Source organism: Leptinotarsa decemlineata, unplaced genomic scaffold (genome assembly GCF_025532065.1).
Source record: "Leptinotarsa decemlineata unplaced genomic scaffold, Ldec_3_MD MMD2_tig00000010_RagTag_RagTag, whole genome shotgun sequence".
Lineage (NCBI taxonomy): Eukaryota > Metazoa > Arthropoda > Insecta > Coleoptera > Chrysomelidae > Leptinotarsa > Leptinotarsa decemlineata.
The window spans coordinates 8,129,859-8,146,495 of NW_027412538.1; the positions used below are offsets into that span (position 1 = coordinate 8,129,859).

General features: G+C 37.4%; 1 protein-coding gene across 1 annotated transcript in view; it reads right to left on the minus strand.

The window, feature by feature from the left end:
• The window catches only part of singed (fascin domain-containing protein singed), a 78,923-nt gene that overhangs the window by 35,335 nt on the left and 26,951 nt on the right, over window positions 1–16,637 (minus strand). The window contains 2 exon segments of the mRNA XM_023159863.2: window positions 6,684–6,917; window positions 10,408–10,845. Of these exon segments, the coding sequence (XP_023015631.2) occupies window positions 6,684–6,917; window positions 10,408–10,845 (672 nt within the window).

A 16,637-nucleotide genomic window follows, 5' to 3' on the forward strand; every position in this document is an offset into this window, starting at 1 on the left:
ATAATTCCCAATATTATTTTTATAATTACCAAATTTTTTTTTGTGCATACCCTAACGAGCATAAATAAGCATTCAGCCAATCTTTGGATAGCTAAATAAGAAAATTAATATATTATAGTGGTAACTAATCCCTTGGCTTTCATTTTTTCGAGAGTTGGAAAATTTTGCTGGTGGAGTTGGGAAAATTTGGATTTCCTCCCCCCTGGTATTTCTTTTCGCTACGGCCCTGGTGCCTTATACTGTTTGTGAATAATAAAATATATTATTTTATGTAAATTGTGAATTTCTGTTGCATAACATTTTTTTTGCTGGAAAACAAGGTGTTTCTAGGTTTGAGGTGTTCAAAGAAACCTTATCTGAGAGGTTACATTGAAATCACATGGTTTCATTATAGGCGTTCAAAGAAACCCCGACTGTGGGGTTACTTTGAACTCCCATAAATTAATTTTTAAAAAATTGTAATTGATAATTTTAAAATCTTATTTTTTGTCAGTAGAAAGGTCTAACTGACGCCCGTGACATATATTTTTTTGGAATTTTTTATTCGCTGCCTTGAGATGTATAGATTTAAAACAAAAAGCCGTTCAAAGTAACCCCGTTTTACGGAAACACTAATGATAATTGCTATAAAAATTACAAAAAAAAATGTTGATCAGACAAATGCACGTCATTGTGTAGGTACGTCAAGACAGTTTTATATATTAAAGTTTGTGCAGGTGAAAAAAATAAGTGAATGAATAAAAAATAATACAGTTTTTAAATGAGAGACAGTTATATAATGAAGATGTTGAAAGATACAGTGAAAAGCAAGTAGATATATGAATGAAAAAAAATTGTTTTTGAATCTGAGATTATTGTATATATATGGCAAGAAAAAATAATGAACATGTGCAATGTACTTGTGATGCACTGTTTGGAACCTTTGGTGTAGTAATAAATATTACTGGAGTTTTTTCCCAACACCAAACCGTTATTTCAAAACCTCGACACGTGTTTCGATCACCAAGGGATCATCTTCAAGAGGAAGATCAGTTTTATCTTCCTCTGACATGAAGATGGGGCCATAGAAAGTACAGGAAACCAACGCACAAAAACAGGCACCTGATTAAAAATTCCAGCCATCATCCACTACAGCAGAGGAAGGGTAGGATAGGTTGGGTTAGGTCACAAGTGGGTGGGTCTATTAGACTCTCCACCACAAATCGCCGATTAGTTTATTAGTTTATGTAGAGAGTAGTTTTTCAGGTCGGATGGTAAGAGTGCGCTCCGCAGCGGGGCAGGCACAAAGTATGTGCTCTGCTGTTTCTCTCCGACAGTCCGAATCTCTGCATATGATGATTCAGACGACAGTGACCTGTCAGAAAGTCTGTTAGACGTCGTAGTCCAACCCTACTGTACTCCAACAACGGTTTGGTTTCAAGCTTCGAAGTGTGAATGAACGCCTTGGAGTGAGCCAATCCTGGAAGATTTTGCCAGACGTCCATAAATCTTCTTGCCATCCAGGTGCACAAGATGTAGAACGAACTCATTGAACTTGTTAGAAAATACAGGTTTGCATTTTTTCAATATCATTTTCTATCATAGAATGTAATACCTCAAATTGATTTATTGACATCCTGCTCACGTCAGAGAGCATCACAACACACCACGACACAATAATATAATTCCGGCTTTATTTAGGTACATTTCATTGTATTATATCTGAAATTCACATCTATAAAAGCATCTTGCTTGAATGGAAATGCAGGTGCCTGGACAAAAAAAACTAAAGAAACTTGGAAGTACGAAACTGTCAAACAATTGATAGTTGGTGAAACATCTAATTGACTAATTTTTTTAAGGACAGAACACAAGCACTACAGGAAATCCTCAAGGCGCTATAAGAGCGGTGCCTGTGCGATAGTAGCGATTCACATTGGATTTGAATCGTTGGAGATTAAATCCATTTGGAAAACCGTTCTCAGGAAGTTCATTCCACGTAAACGTACGTACGCGATAAGTGATTTCAGTTTTAGCAAAACAAAAATATAGTTAAATAAGAATACTGATATATAAATTCACAATTTTCGGGGACGCCTTGCTTGCTGAACAGTTACCTATAGAGGCAACTCGTTCGAGAAAATTCTTATAAGTATGAGCATTTATTGATGATAGGCTTATATTAAGCCAGAAAACTTTCTATAGTTCATATTGACAATGAAAAATTTAAATACTAGACATTATGTAAAAGAAACTAATTGGGATGATGGATTTCTATTTCACAAAAAAATCATAGAAATAAAATGGATAAACAATAAACTATACCATCAAAACCGCGTTAATTTAATTAGAATTTAATCAATAACATGTTTGACATTGCTAATGAAATGTGTATTTTCTGTTCAAATTGTTACTACATCATTCAAACAAAGCAACATGTCTTGTTCAATTAAAAGTAATGATGGTATGACTTTGCCTACATAATAAAACATCAGAAATGGAAATTTCATTCTATAATTCATAGTCAATAGCTAAAACAGATGTTTATGACAATATATCAAAATGGAAATAATTTACAAGTGGAAATAGATTAATAATGGTCTCTTTAATGTTCTTACATGTTGTGTTGTACTAATGAACTCAATTAAAATTACAGTGTGACAACAATAAAAACACGAAAGAGTATGTAACAGTGTGTGATGAAGTATTTTTTTTAATTGAAAGCGGTATATTTTTGGGATGGACTAATTTTTGGGAAAGAAAAGTTTTGGCATTCTACTTCTCCATCTATATACAAAAAAATGTAGCTGATCACATTCATACATAGTATTAAAACCAATAATCTTCTCTCTCTCTCTTTCTCTCTTGCTCTACTATCGCAGTTTTTTTTTCTTCTCCTTCCCTTTTGGTTGTGTCTTCCAACAAATATTATTTTTGAGGGATGAGTTGAAATACAAGCCATAGGCTTAGACAATGCACTTAGTGCGAATCATAAAATCCTATTGTGAACATGTATGTCTGAATAAATATCTCAAATATATCATCATATCAAGGCATGTTGATGGATAAACAATTCCAAGTTCAATCGGAAAACTGAAAAGTCTGATTTTCTTTTGTGGTCTTCATACCTACCTCTTTGTATTATTTTATCAACTCCAATATCCCCTTTCTGAGATCGCAGAAGAATGCAACATATTTTTCGAAAACTTGTAATGATAGGAAATGGTCGAAATAAAACGAAATCGACCTCGGCCATGACTGTCGTAAGCGCAACTCGATTCTCAGAGGTATGGTAAGCAGTGTTAGAGGTCATTGAAAGAAATTAAATGTTTACAATGAGCTGTAGGCCTTCGGCTTTCTGCGAGTGCAACATCTGCAAAGCGAGATATTCTCAAGAATGCGGTTTACTATCATTTTCTCCACAGCGTCTTTGAAGCAGGCGAAACGATTTTCAGAGGAATGGGGATTATATATCGACAGATGAAATGTATATTTGAAGAAAAATGTTTATTCTAGTAAACGTATATTATATTATAACTCATAACATGTGTGAATACTAAAAGTTTAAAACTTTTCAGATACAAGTTCGGTATCCTAATGATTATAGTATAGTAAAAAAGATAAATAAATTTTTGGGAAAGTTTTTGGCTTTCTACTACACCACTCTCTACTACTGGAGTAGTAGAAAGCCAAAAACTTTCTTTCCTGAAAATTAATCACTCCTGAAAATATAACCCCTTCAATTCAAAAAAATTATGTAGTTTAAAAAGAAATAGCACCACTATTCACGCTGGTTGAAGGTCGGGGTGGACCAGTTGTCCACGTGCGAGTGCAAATAAGGAATTAATAAATAATAATAATAATATTTATTGATTTCTTTAGGACATCCTAATATACATACATTATTTTGAAAATATATAAATAAATGACATAAATAACAAAAATGATGATATGATAGAAGAAAAAAATATATAAACCGTTTTTCAATGATTGCAGAATGGTTTCAACATGAGGATATACATAATTAATATATTACCAAACAGAAAAAAGAAAATCAAGTATGATATTTTATATAATTCATGAGTTTTTTTTTTATTGGAAAACATTTATTGAACCTTTCAACGAAAGTGGTAGTTTGTTATACTCATTCAAACCTTTATAAAATAAAGACTTCATCGTACTAGTCAAATTAGTTCGAGGAAGGTGGAATTTTTGGGAGCTACTCGCTCTTGTTAAGTGGTTATGGATTTGATATTTATATATACAGAATTCTTCAAAATAAGTTGTTAGCAGGTTATGTGATAGTTTGAAAATGAATATCATTGCTAACTCGTACAGTCTCTGGGAAACAGACAGCCATTGCAATGTACTTAACATGTTTGATATACTAGAATACCTATTCACTTGTAAAATAATCCTCATTCCATGATTCTGTAACTTTTGTAAAGCCAATACCTTATTTTGGTCAAATGAGTATAACAGACTAGCACAATAATCAAAAGGGGGTTGGATTATACGATTATATAATATAATTTTTGAGTACATCGAAAGCTGAGATGAAATTCTTGAGAAAAATATATTTTTTTAGTAATTTTTCTATATATATAATCAAAATGAGCATGAAGAGATAAACGATTATCCACCATGAAACCTAAGTATTTGAATTCACTTACGAACTCTATTACATCACCTGCAATTTGCAATCTCATGTTGAGATTGTTGATGAGTGATAGCTTATAACCAGTTGATAAGATCATATATTTTATGTACTTGAAAACATTTCTTAGTTCATTATTCATTTGATCAGCTACTGTTTCTATATTATCTCCTGAAATTGTTAACAAAGTGTCGTTTGCAAAAAGGTTCATGGAATCACAACCATGGATGGTATCTATATCATTCAGGTAGATTAAAAATAATATAGGTCCCAAAACACTCCCCTGAGGTACCCCGAAAATGACATCGCGAGATGATGACACTGAATCCTTTATTTTGGTTACCTGTTTGTGTTGTGATAAATAATCAGTCAGCCATAACAAAACAGTTTTTCTGATACCAATACTTTGCAGTTTATTTAGTAATATGTGACGATCAATTGTCTCAAAGGCTCTTTTAAGCTCTAAAAATACGGCTATGATATAATGTCCATTATCTATTGATTCTTTCTATTTTGATATTGTGACTCGTAATGCAGATTCACATGAATGATGTTTTCTGAAACCTGACTGATATTTAAGTAAAATATCATTATTTTCTAGATACTCAATGAGTTGGTTATAAACTGCGAGTTATAATATTTTTTCAATACAAGGCAAAGTGTTGATTGGTCTAAATTCCCAGGATTTATTTGTCTTAGGGACTTTCTGAATTGGCACAAAGACACTGGTCTTGAGCTCCTTCGGGAATCTGCCAGTGCTCAAAGATGTATTTATAAAATGCAACAATGCATGTCCTATAACACCAACCGTTTTTTTAAATAAGTTTGCAATTGAGTATTTCACTGCTGTATTTCATTTCCACTCCGTTGATCAATTTAGACAGATCTGCTAACTCCAAAACTTTGAATTTCTCGAAGGAGTTGTTAATCGATATAACATTGTTCTCATGAAGTGAATCAGATTGATCAATAGTGTTCACAATTTCTTGTAAGCTATCAATAAAATAATTGTTAAATGATTCTGCAATATCTACATTATTTTTATGAATGACTGACTGACCATTTATTTTGAAATAAATACCAACAGTAAACGTATTGCTATTAGTTTTCGGACTTACAAGCTGTTTGAGTGTTTTCCACATAATCCTCGGATTTGACCTATTTTGATAAATTTTATCATAATAGTGTTTTTTTCTTTGAGTTTCAGTAAATTCACACATTTATTTCAAAGAAATTTATAGTGGTTTCAATTTTCTTCAGTTCTATTATTTTTGAACATCTTGTAAGCCCAATCTCTTTTGTCACAATGTATTTTAACCTCGTCATACCATCGTACACTATTCGACTTCAAAGTGTATGATCTTTCTGGTGCAATTGAGTCAACAAGTGACTCACACTGACTTTTGAAGTCTTCATAAAATATTTCTACATCTAACATATAACACACCTGCCCTAATTCACGCCGGTTCGAGGCCGGAGTGGACCGAATGTCCAACTGGGAGTAGGAGGTCAGATTAAGTATATCAGCAGTCTAAGTTAACCCAAGAAGTGTAGTACTCGAACAAGGACAGTGTTACAAGGAGTACAGTATAGTGAAAAGCAAGACTTCTGTACTCCTCGGACGAAGATCTCGTTATGTAATGAGAAAAGTGCTGGTTATATAACGCCGTAATGGAAGCTGGACCAAGAATTTAGTAGAGAAGGAGATAATGTACCAATAGTATCGATATGTTTATTTAGCGGAGTTTCAAACCAAAAAAAGACAATGAAGTATAATAAATTCGATTCGAAGCGGCACCACTTATTCAAAACGTTAGAGACGTAATATATACATCTTGAAAATATATCAAACATTTTGTTAAGTCTCACCAAGAGTGTATCAAAACATCTAGTACTGGGCATTCCGAATTTTCATTAAAATTCACAACACATAAGGTATGAAACCCATTTGTTTGTTACTTGTAATATAATGGTAATGCAGTTTTGTACTCGCCTGATCAATAAGCATGCAAGAAACTATACAGTGGAATTAAATATAGTGACTTACCTTGTTTGACAGACACAAATCTGGTATTCAGCGCTGCAACAAAACTAGCCTGAGGAAGAGAATCTTCCAAGGAGAAAAGTTCATCTTTTGTTACTGTGTTTGAACGTGTTTTGAGTACAGCTTTGGATCCAATGGGGCTCAGGTATTGGCCGTTTCGGTCCCTAAGGGCCAACTGGCCGCTATGGTATTCGGCAGTGAAGAGGCAGTCTTTGTTGCAACTGTCTACCAACTTTCCTGGAATTCAAAAATTCATGTTGTTCCAAATATCTCGTCTCTTTATGAAACACGCCGTGTTTCATTTCTGAAAGTTTTGCAATAATGCTGCCAACGTGACTTGGTCTATATATTTTCTATACCCAGTTCCCAGGATCTCAACCACTCATTGGTCGCGAGTCATGATTTGTAAATAAAACAGCACCAAGTGAATACCACATACTGTAGTTACGACAAAATTCATAAAATGATTCAGAGGCAACTTATTTTGACCCAGAAAAAAGAGTTAGAAATGTCAATATCCATATTGTTACAACTGTGCATGTTGGTGTTGCTCAGAGGTATCCTTATGAGGGAAACAGCAGAATACCTAAATACTAAATTTTTTTGCCTAGGAGTTATGCATATGAATCCTTTCCAAATCAGGTCTTACTAACAACTGTCTTATTACATACATGTTATCAGGAGGAGGGGAAAATTGGACAATCTACCGCCACTTTCCTTAATGGTGAGGTCAATCCATTTGGAACGGAGGTGAAATATCTTGGCATTGTCCTTGATAAAAATCTCACCTGGAACGCTCAGTAGATGAACAAAGAGATTTTCATTACACCGGAAATTCAACTAACAGAAGCAAGATATAACGGTCGAAAACACACGCAAAACGATCGAAAACACACGAAAAACGATCGGAAAAGCTCGCAAAACGATCGAAGACGCACGTAAAACGATCGAAAACGCACGCAAATAGATCGAAAACGCACGCAAAACGATCGAAGACGCACGCGTTCGCGTTTGTTTCGACAGTTTTTCGTGCGTTTTCGATCGTTTTTTGTGTGTTTTCGATCGTTTTGCGTGTGTTTTCGACCGTTTTCGACCGTTATACCTTGCTTCAGTTAGTTGAATTTCCGGTGTAATGAAAATCTCTTTGTTCATCTACTACGCTCACTTGGAAAAAGTTTTACACAAAGCCAGACTGCCCCTAGGAACATGTCGAAGGATTTGTGGTGAAAGTTGGGGTTTAGCTCCCAAACCAACCCATTGGATTTATGAAATGATTGTTAGACCAATGATCACTTATTGTACAACTGCCTGGTGGCCAAAGGCTTTACAGAAAACGGCCCAGGCGAACGGCCCAGGCTTGTCTGGCCATCTGTGGTGCCATCAGTACTACACCGTCAGCGGCCATGGAGATCCTTCTAAATCTACCTCCTCTCTACATTTTTCTGGAAAGAGAGGCTAGATGGACTACATATAGACTTGTGCACATTGCCAACTGCACAAATCAATTTAATGCAGAGTGCAACAGACTGTTGGTTGGGACTGGAAGTCACAGCATTCTGGAAATAACCTCTGACTGTATGCCTCCAACTACAACTATGAACTGCCTTATAAAGAACTGTTCCCGAGTAGACATGACTGGATCCTCCGGGAGAAGGAAATATTGAGAGCAGATAGTTGTTGGTTCACAGATGGATCGAAAGCACCCTCCAGTTCTGGTGCAGGTATTTTTAGTCGCAGATCCAGGACAAAGATATCAACCTGCCTAGAAACCTATGCGACTGTATTTCAAGCGAAAATTTACGCTATTGAATTGTGTGCCGAGAGATTGGAAGAATCCAACCTCATACATAAGTCAATAAAATGTTCTCGGGCAGTCAAGCTTCGTTGGAAGCTCTTGGCTCCTACCGAGCAACGTCTAAATTGGTAGAAAATTGCCAAAAGCGACTCTCCTCGATAGCAAGACTCAACAGATTGTCTCTGGTCTGGATTCCTGGCCATACTGGCCTGGAAGGCAATGAGGCTGCTGACTCCCTTGCACAAGAGGGTGCTGCAAGCAGCTTCATCGGACCAGAACCTGTCATTGGCATCGCTTTGGACTTCGTCAAAGAAAGATTGAACACCTGTATGACAAGAAGATTTATGGATTTCTGGCAGAATCTTTCAGGACTGGCTCACTCCAAGGCGTTTATTCACCCTTCGAAGCTTGAATCCAAACAGTTGTTGGACTACTGTGGGGATAAACTACGATGTCTTACAGACCTTCTTACAGGTCACTGTCATTTGAATCATCCTATGCAGAGACTCGGACTGTCGGAAGACAGTGTGTGTCGCCTCTGCTTGGAAAATGATGAAACAACAGAGCACATACTTTGTGCCTGCCCCGCTGGGATCGAATTAGGTTTTTAGAGTTCGGCAGAGCCGTACTCTTACCATCTGACCACTCATCATACAAACTGATTGGCTTCGTTAAGACGCTGGGTTTATTTGGTCGAGTGTGAAAAGGTGTGAGCCATAATGAACCCTTGCGGGTTGGGGTGGAGGGTCAAATACCCCCACTTACTTTGGACATAACCCACATGTTATCATCAAAATTGATGAGTCGAGGAATTACTGCGGTCCCCTCTCGCTTCATACGCCTCGTGTTGGTGTTTAAGACACTTGTTATTTTCCTAATATAGAAATTTCATTAGTACTTTTTCTACCTTCGTGTATACCTATATTTCAGTACATACAGATTTTGTACTTTTCCAAAAATATCGTGATTTGTATCTATATAGAAAATAAAACTGCATTAACTTGATGAACTCATTCATAAATGAAAAAATGAGAAATACATCTCAGTAAGGGTTTTCACTTCGAATAAGGTAATGTCCAATTGGATTTCTTTTGAACGATTGGTTGTGGAATCAATGAAAATATTAAAATGTACTGGACCTGGCTTTTGATGATGGGGATGATACAAAATTAACCTCATGCCATCAATTTCAGTCCCAGAATAAACAGGTCTCCTGGACCGTATCAACATCCCAAATTATTTATATTGGTAATTAAAGCTCCTCTTTGTGGTAAAGATAAAAAACCCTGAGCAAAACAGAAGAAAAAAAAATTAGAAACAGTTACACTTCAGGAAAGTTGCATTTGTACTCGTTACGATATTTGGTAGGTTTTATGTAAAATATTTTTCCAAGAAAAATATTAAACATGTTTATGCATTTACAGTAAAATGCATAAATAGTGGGTGAGAATCTAGATATCCACTAGGAGGGTATCTACGTGATATCAACATGAAGTCGATGATTTCCCATTCAATAAAAATCGAATTCCTTTCAGAGTATCATTTTTCGAACAAGGCTGAAGCGAACGATAAACAACATATTTGTCATTGCCTCATCTGCCCGTGAACGAGGTAACCGACCGTATATCCGAAATCGCCCAATTCCTCGCATAAGGAAAAAAAATTACATATAGTAAGAGGACATACTTGAAGACTGAATTTCTAGAAAAGACAACACCCCTCACATTATCGAAAATGCGCCTGCTGACAGCAACATGTTCAAGATAATATGTGCCAAGGCAACCCCACAGTTTTGCTAGATTATCCAGCGAGAAAAATTTGAACTCCCCTATTCTATCAACCCTTTAACCAACATTCAACGCAATGTTGTATACTTTCTAATAACCTTGAAGGTTCAAGTTACAAATGAATGAACTTGATTGAAAAACTCACCTCCCATCGAAAGGTACTTATTATTGCAGGTGTGGATTGCGTATTTCCCAGATTCATCATGTCTAAACTCCAGCGTGAAAAGCGTATCTTCTCCCCAAGGAATGTTGGCGTCAACGTAAATCTCGTCCAAATTCTCGGACAGATGCGCGAACCGCTTCCTACCAATCGACCTGAGGTTGACCTGGGGCCGGGCGGCTAGATGTACGTGCCACAGTTCAGAATCGCCCGGTACTTTGGCGGTGCACGTCAGTTTGTCGGCGGAGGATCCGAGGAAGTAACCGCGGACGACGTTTCGGAGGGCCCATCTGCCGGTGCCATCTTCAGCTACGCTGATTTGGAACTTGCTACCGGGCTCTTTCTCGTCGCTCTCGCAGGTCACGTTACCGAAAGAGTCGACGGCGAGGTATTTGTCCAGGTGAGAGCGCAGATAGATGAGGCCTGGAAATGAGAAGTACATTCAACTTTAGATAATAAACCAACAAGTGTAAACCAAAACAAAAATTATGAATTACATTTGGAAAGCATGTGGAACAATTTCAAAGTTTGCTGGAGCTACAATAAACTGAATTGAAGAGAATAGGCGGAAAATTTTTAACGACATGACATTTCCTAAAGAATTTTTCAATTCGGTTCACAGATATCGATTGTTAGAAGATGGTTTATGGCATAAACTCTTCAAGGTATGTTTCAAATATTCCCTTAAAAAAAATTGTGCTCTAAATCTGTCACCATATCGTGTATCTGTATTACTTATTTCCTCGAATTTCTGAATATGAAGGTTGTAGTTGTATATATGTACTGGATGCCCTTGGATCTCATGTGGATTGATATCGTGGAAGTATCTGACAATTTTTTTTTTCAAATATGAGAATTGCACACTGAATGACTGTGTATTGCATTATCAATTTTTTCAAGCTCCTCTTCTTCATGAATTGGTACGGTAAAAGAAAGCAATCGGAACAGGCAAGGTGCTCCTCAAGACCCTGTACAACGCTATTGAAAGGTTTACCAATCAGAAAGATGTGTACAAAATGGAAGTTAAGATCAAGACCGCGGAATAGGCGACCAGTGGTCAATACAAGAATATAGGCTTTCACTTTCACTAGTTCGGACTTCCATTGTCTATTATATAAAATGATTTGAAATCCCTGAAACAAGTAAAAAAGAATAATTAAAAAAGAATAGTTGAAAATAACTCACCTCAGTTTTCTGTGCAGAGCCAGAGACAATAACATCATCCCCAAAGGTTTTCTACTGAAATCGCCAATCCCAGGAGAGAGAGCTAAACGCATATTGGAACGCGCCAGCCGAGCACTGATAAGGTCTCAAATCAATTATCACCGTTGGAAGAGGTCAACTTTGCTGCAGGATGCCACAGAACGATTCGAAGAAATAAGAAGAGAGACATTGGAAGATGATCATGGACCAATCTTTGCCAAGATTGAAAGGACGTGCTTGAAGATCCGCCAAGACATGGAGAATACCCACAACAGAAAGTGGGGGAAGTTAGTGAGGAAACAATGCCCAAATACAGACCGAAAACAGGACAACTATGAAGCCACCAACGTCATCAACATGAGTTCCCGCCCGCTCACGGGAATAGAGGAATCCTTGTTGAGGAAAGGCCTGAATTTTGCCATTACGCCAACATCTGTGCCCACTTTGGAGATAATTACTGCAGTGGAATCCACCAGTTCCCTCATTGACCAGACCGAGGCAGAAGAGTTCAGATGGAAAATTAGAGAACAGTTGGATCGAGAACCAGTTCCAACATCTAACATCAGCAAGGAAGAACGTAGAGCTCTGAACGGCCTACGTAGAGACAACACCATTAAGATCCTACCTGCAGATAAAGGAAACGCTACTGTGGTAATGGATACCGTTCTCTACGAACAGAAGATCGAAGAGGTTCTGCAGAAGGGACGATACACAAAGATCGTACGGGACCCAACTGCATCAATCGAAAGGAAGTTGTACCAGATTTTGAAAAAACACCAAGTCTATTTTTCGGACAAGGAAAGATCATGCCTAACACCGCACCACAGTAAGCCCCCTCACTTGTATGGTCTACCCAAAATCCACAAGAAGGACGTTCCGCTTAGACCGATCATCAGCTCCAGAGATTCGGCTACTCAAAACTTGTCTAGATTTTTACTTCCCTTAATACAACCATTACAAGGGAAAACATCGTCTTTTGTGAAGAATTCAAGACATTTTGTCGAACTACTAGGGTCAATTGAAGTCACACAGGAAGATCAACTAATTAGTTTCGACGTGGAAAGCCTTTACACCAACGTTCCGGTCGAAGAAGCACTCCAAATCATACAGAGAAAGCTATCCGAAGACGGGAACCTGAAAGAGAGAACGAATCTACCTATAGAAGTAATTATGGAATTACTAGGATGCTGTGTACGAAACTGTTATTTCCAACTGAAGGACGAATTCTTTACACAAGATGAGGGACTGCCAATGGGATCGCCACTTTCACCAGTCATAGCCAACATATATATGGAGTGGTTTGAAACTCTGGCCATTGAAGAAGCCCACAAGAAACCTCGAGTCTGGTTGAGATATGTTGACGACACCTTCATAATATGGAACCATGGGAATACTGAACTAGACGCCTTTCTGAAACACATCAACAGCGTGAGACCTTCCATCACTTTCACAATGGAGAAGGAAATCCACAATGAATTGCCATTCTTAGACGTTTTGGTGAAGAGGACCGACACTAAGTGGGAAACATCTGTATACCGAAAACCCACTCATACGGGACAGTATCTGAACCACGAATCCAACCACCATCAATCGACAAAAAGAGGAATCATCAAGACTCTATTAGACCGTGCTTTTGGGCTTTGTAATACAAAGGAAGGTCTCGAGAAGGAACTAGACATCATCAAAAGTGATCTTCAGCGGAATGGATACTCCAAAGCGATGGTAGAAAAGACTTTGGCCAAAAGACAGCAGGAGCCTCGCAAGGAAGAGAAGCCGTCACAACCAGTGCTTTCACTTCCCTACATCAGAGGATTATCGGAGAGGATAAGAAGAATTGGTTCCAAGTACAACATTAGAACCTGTTTTAGATCCGGTAACACTATCCGTAGCAGCCTCACGAAAACCAGGCCCCCAAACGCGGACTGCGATTCCAAGAATTGCATTTACCGGATACCCTGTGAGTGCGGAAAATCCTATATTGGTGAAACTAAGAGGCTATTGAATATTCGCATTGCCGAGCACAAGAAGCACACACAGCGAGGAGAAACCAGCAAATCAGGAATAGCAGACCATGTTTGGACCCATCAACACAACATCGAGTGGTCCCAAGCTGAGATCTTGCACAGAGAGGAACATTGGTTCAGGAGAAAATTTAAGGAAGCCGCATACATGTTGTCCAACAACGTATTCAGCCAGGCCAGCGTAGATATACGAAACATATGGAAACCTATCATCAAACGAGAAATGACCAACTCCCGCCAAATCGGTCATCTCTCACGGAATCAGTGAAGCGGAAAATGGAAAGTAGAGAAAGTGAAAGTATTTCAACGACCTATAAAATAGTCATCTCTCGGAGGAATCAGTCCAGTCATCACCCGAAGACGATTGTAGATACCAACAATCGAAACGTCGTGAACTAACGTGACTTGGAATCTCTACACTTTTTTATTTTTATTATTTTCTTTTTGCATTCCTTTAATTTTTATTTATTCAATTATTATATTTTTACTTGTAGGTTATTTTACTATCATTTCATTTCAGGTTTATTGTTGCTTAATATAATTGTTATTTTCAACTATTCTTTTTTAATTATTCTTTTTTACTTGTTTCAGGGATTTCAAATCATTTTATATAATAGACAATGGAAGTTCGAACTAGTGAAATTCATCACGAAACATTGTCAATCACCTTCAAACATAGGCTTTCACGCCGGAGTGACGACTAGAGAAAACAAAATTCAGGTTTATACGCCGTGGTCGAATGAAACTTGTAGTACCAAACGTTTCTTCTACTACTGCGGTAGACATCATCGGTGGTAAGTGCGTTGACAGCGAAGACCAATGTTATATCTCGCACATACCACTGATAATGTCGCTGACGAAATATTTGGCTATAAGTTCCATTTAACCACGGTCTATCAGTTCGGATATTGTTTTCTCTAAAAGTAGTCGAGGGTAAAAGGGTAAAATTCTGAAACGTTTATACGACATCTCTAAGATAGGACTTGTGAAGGTTACTTTCTACAGAAAGCTTCGACAAGTTGAGAACTATTAAATGATTTATTCACTAACTCCGGAGGAGGTTCGAAGGGCTCTAATGGGTTGACAAGATTTTGCTTTACCAGACCAGATTGTAGAATAGTCATTGGTGAAAACAGCATCGTTCTTACCGAAAACATGTCCGAATTTTTATGTACCGCTCGTGCAGATAAATCCTCAAGATTCTCTGAAAACGGCGATTATACAAAAATGGAGTCCACAAGAGCACCGTTCTCAAAATAAATATTTTTTTTCAATAGTGCTATTCAAATTATACATAGTGGACTGTTAAAAAATAAGGTGAATCTTCAAATTTCGCGGGCTACATTCGATAAGCGATTTTCATTTTTTAATGTTGGTACACTCATTTTGAACATACGTTTACAGTTTCAACTGTTCAACATGTTTAGTTTGTTGGTGAGAGGCATAAAAGTAAGAAATGTTTTGCGCCTATTTTCTCCTATCGAATAATATGGATGAAAGAATTTTGTATAAAATTTTGTGTAAAAAATGGAATTAAGTACTTAAAAAACACTTGAAATGCTGAAAGTGACATACAGTGTTTGTATTTTGACTCAGAAAAGAGAAGATTAAACTACACCAAACCGTTATTTTCAACACCTCGAGAAACACTAGTTTAATCTTTCTCTTGAAGATGATCACTTGGTCATTGAAACACGTGTCGAGGTGTTACAAATAACGGATTGGTGTTGGGTTAAAACTCCAGTAATATTAAATCGATGAAAATGTTCAGAAAGTAGAAAAAATTGTTATTTAAGCTACTCGAATCACCGCACGGTCAATAAAAAGTATTATCTTGAAGTTATGCGTCGCTTGCGAGAAGCAATGCGAATTGTGGAAACACAATTCAAGGCTTTTGCATCGCAATAATGCACCTGCTCACTCGTCATTGCTTGTTCGCAATGTTTTGACCAATAACACCGTAATCATGCCTCAGCCACCATATTCACCAGATTTGACCCCCTACGACTTTTTCTGTTCCATAGAATGAAGAAATTCATGAAAGGACGGCGTACCGCGACGATTAAGGAGAATCCCAGCTCAAGGGCATACCAAAAAGTGCATATCAGAACTGCTTCCAGAATTGGAAAAAACGCTGGCTTGAGTGTATTATATCTGAGGGGGACTACTTTGGAGGGGACAGAATATAAACCGACGAATAAATGAATATTTCTTGAGAAAAATGAAAATTTACCTTATTTTTCTGGACAGCATATACCACCCTAATAGAAGTCAAGCATGGTAAATCAGTGCAATTATCTACAAAAAGTGGGAAACTTCTCAAACTTTTTTCGGTATCATATGCTTAGGCTTAGACTATCAAAGATGTCTTCTCTTCGCCAAAACCGTGATTGTGCCGAAATATACTGCTATGATTTGACACCCCTATGATTTGACAGAGCCAGCGAAATTGTTTGTCCAGATATTATTATTCCGATTTCTGACACAATTATCTTCTTAGATCTGTCGAGTGTCCATTTCACTGGGTACTGTCCCACCAAACTTAAATTTTCCCAGATCTTCATTAAGATACAGTATGCTATCCTGACATCTTGTTGGAAAGAGAAGTCAAGTATTGTGTTTTCAGTAAAATAATTTACTGGAATTCTAGACTTTCTCAATAGGTCATTGATGATAGAACTCCCTATATGACCACGTATGCGGGAAGCAAATGATCTATAGCCATCTCAGTATTTTAACATATTTGAATTAGCAGCATAATGAGATAAGTAGTTGTATGCAAGAAGAACATGCTCTTCAACAAATGAATTACGCCACCTAGCTATATTATGAATAAATTACGAAAAGACATCTTGATCATCATGCACACCACTAGAAAACGCGTATTATCCTCAACTGTTGCTCTTGTTAGCATTTGTAGTTACCATGGCAAAGAAACAGAGCGTTCAGCTTCACTGGTGAACTTGGCATTGTTGTTGACATTGAGCGGGG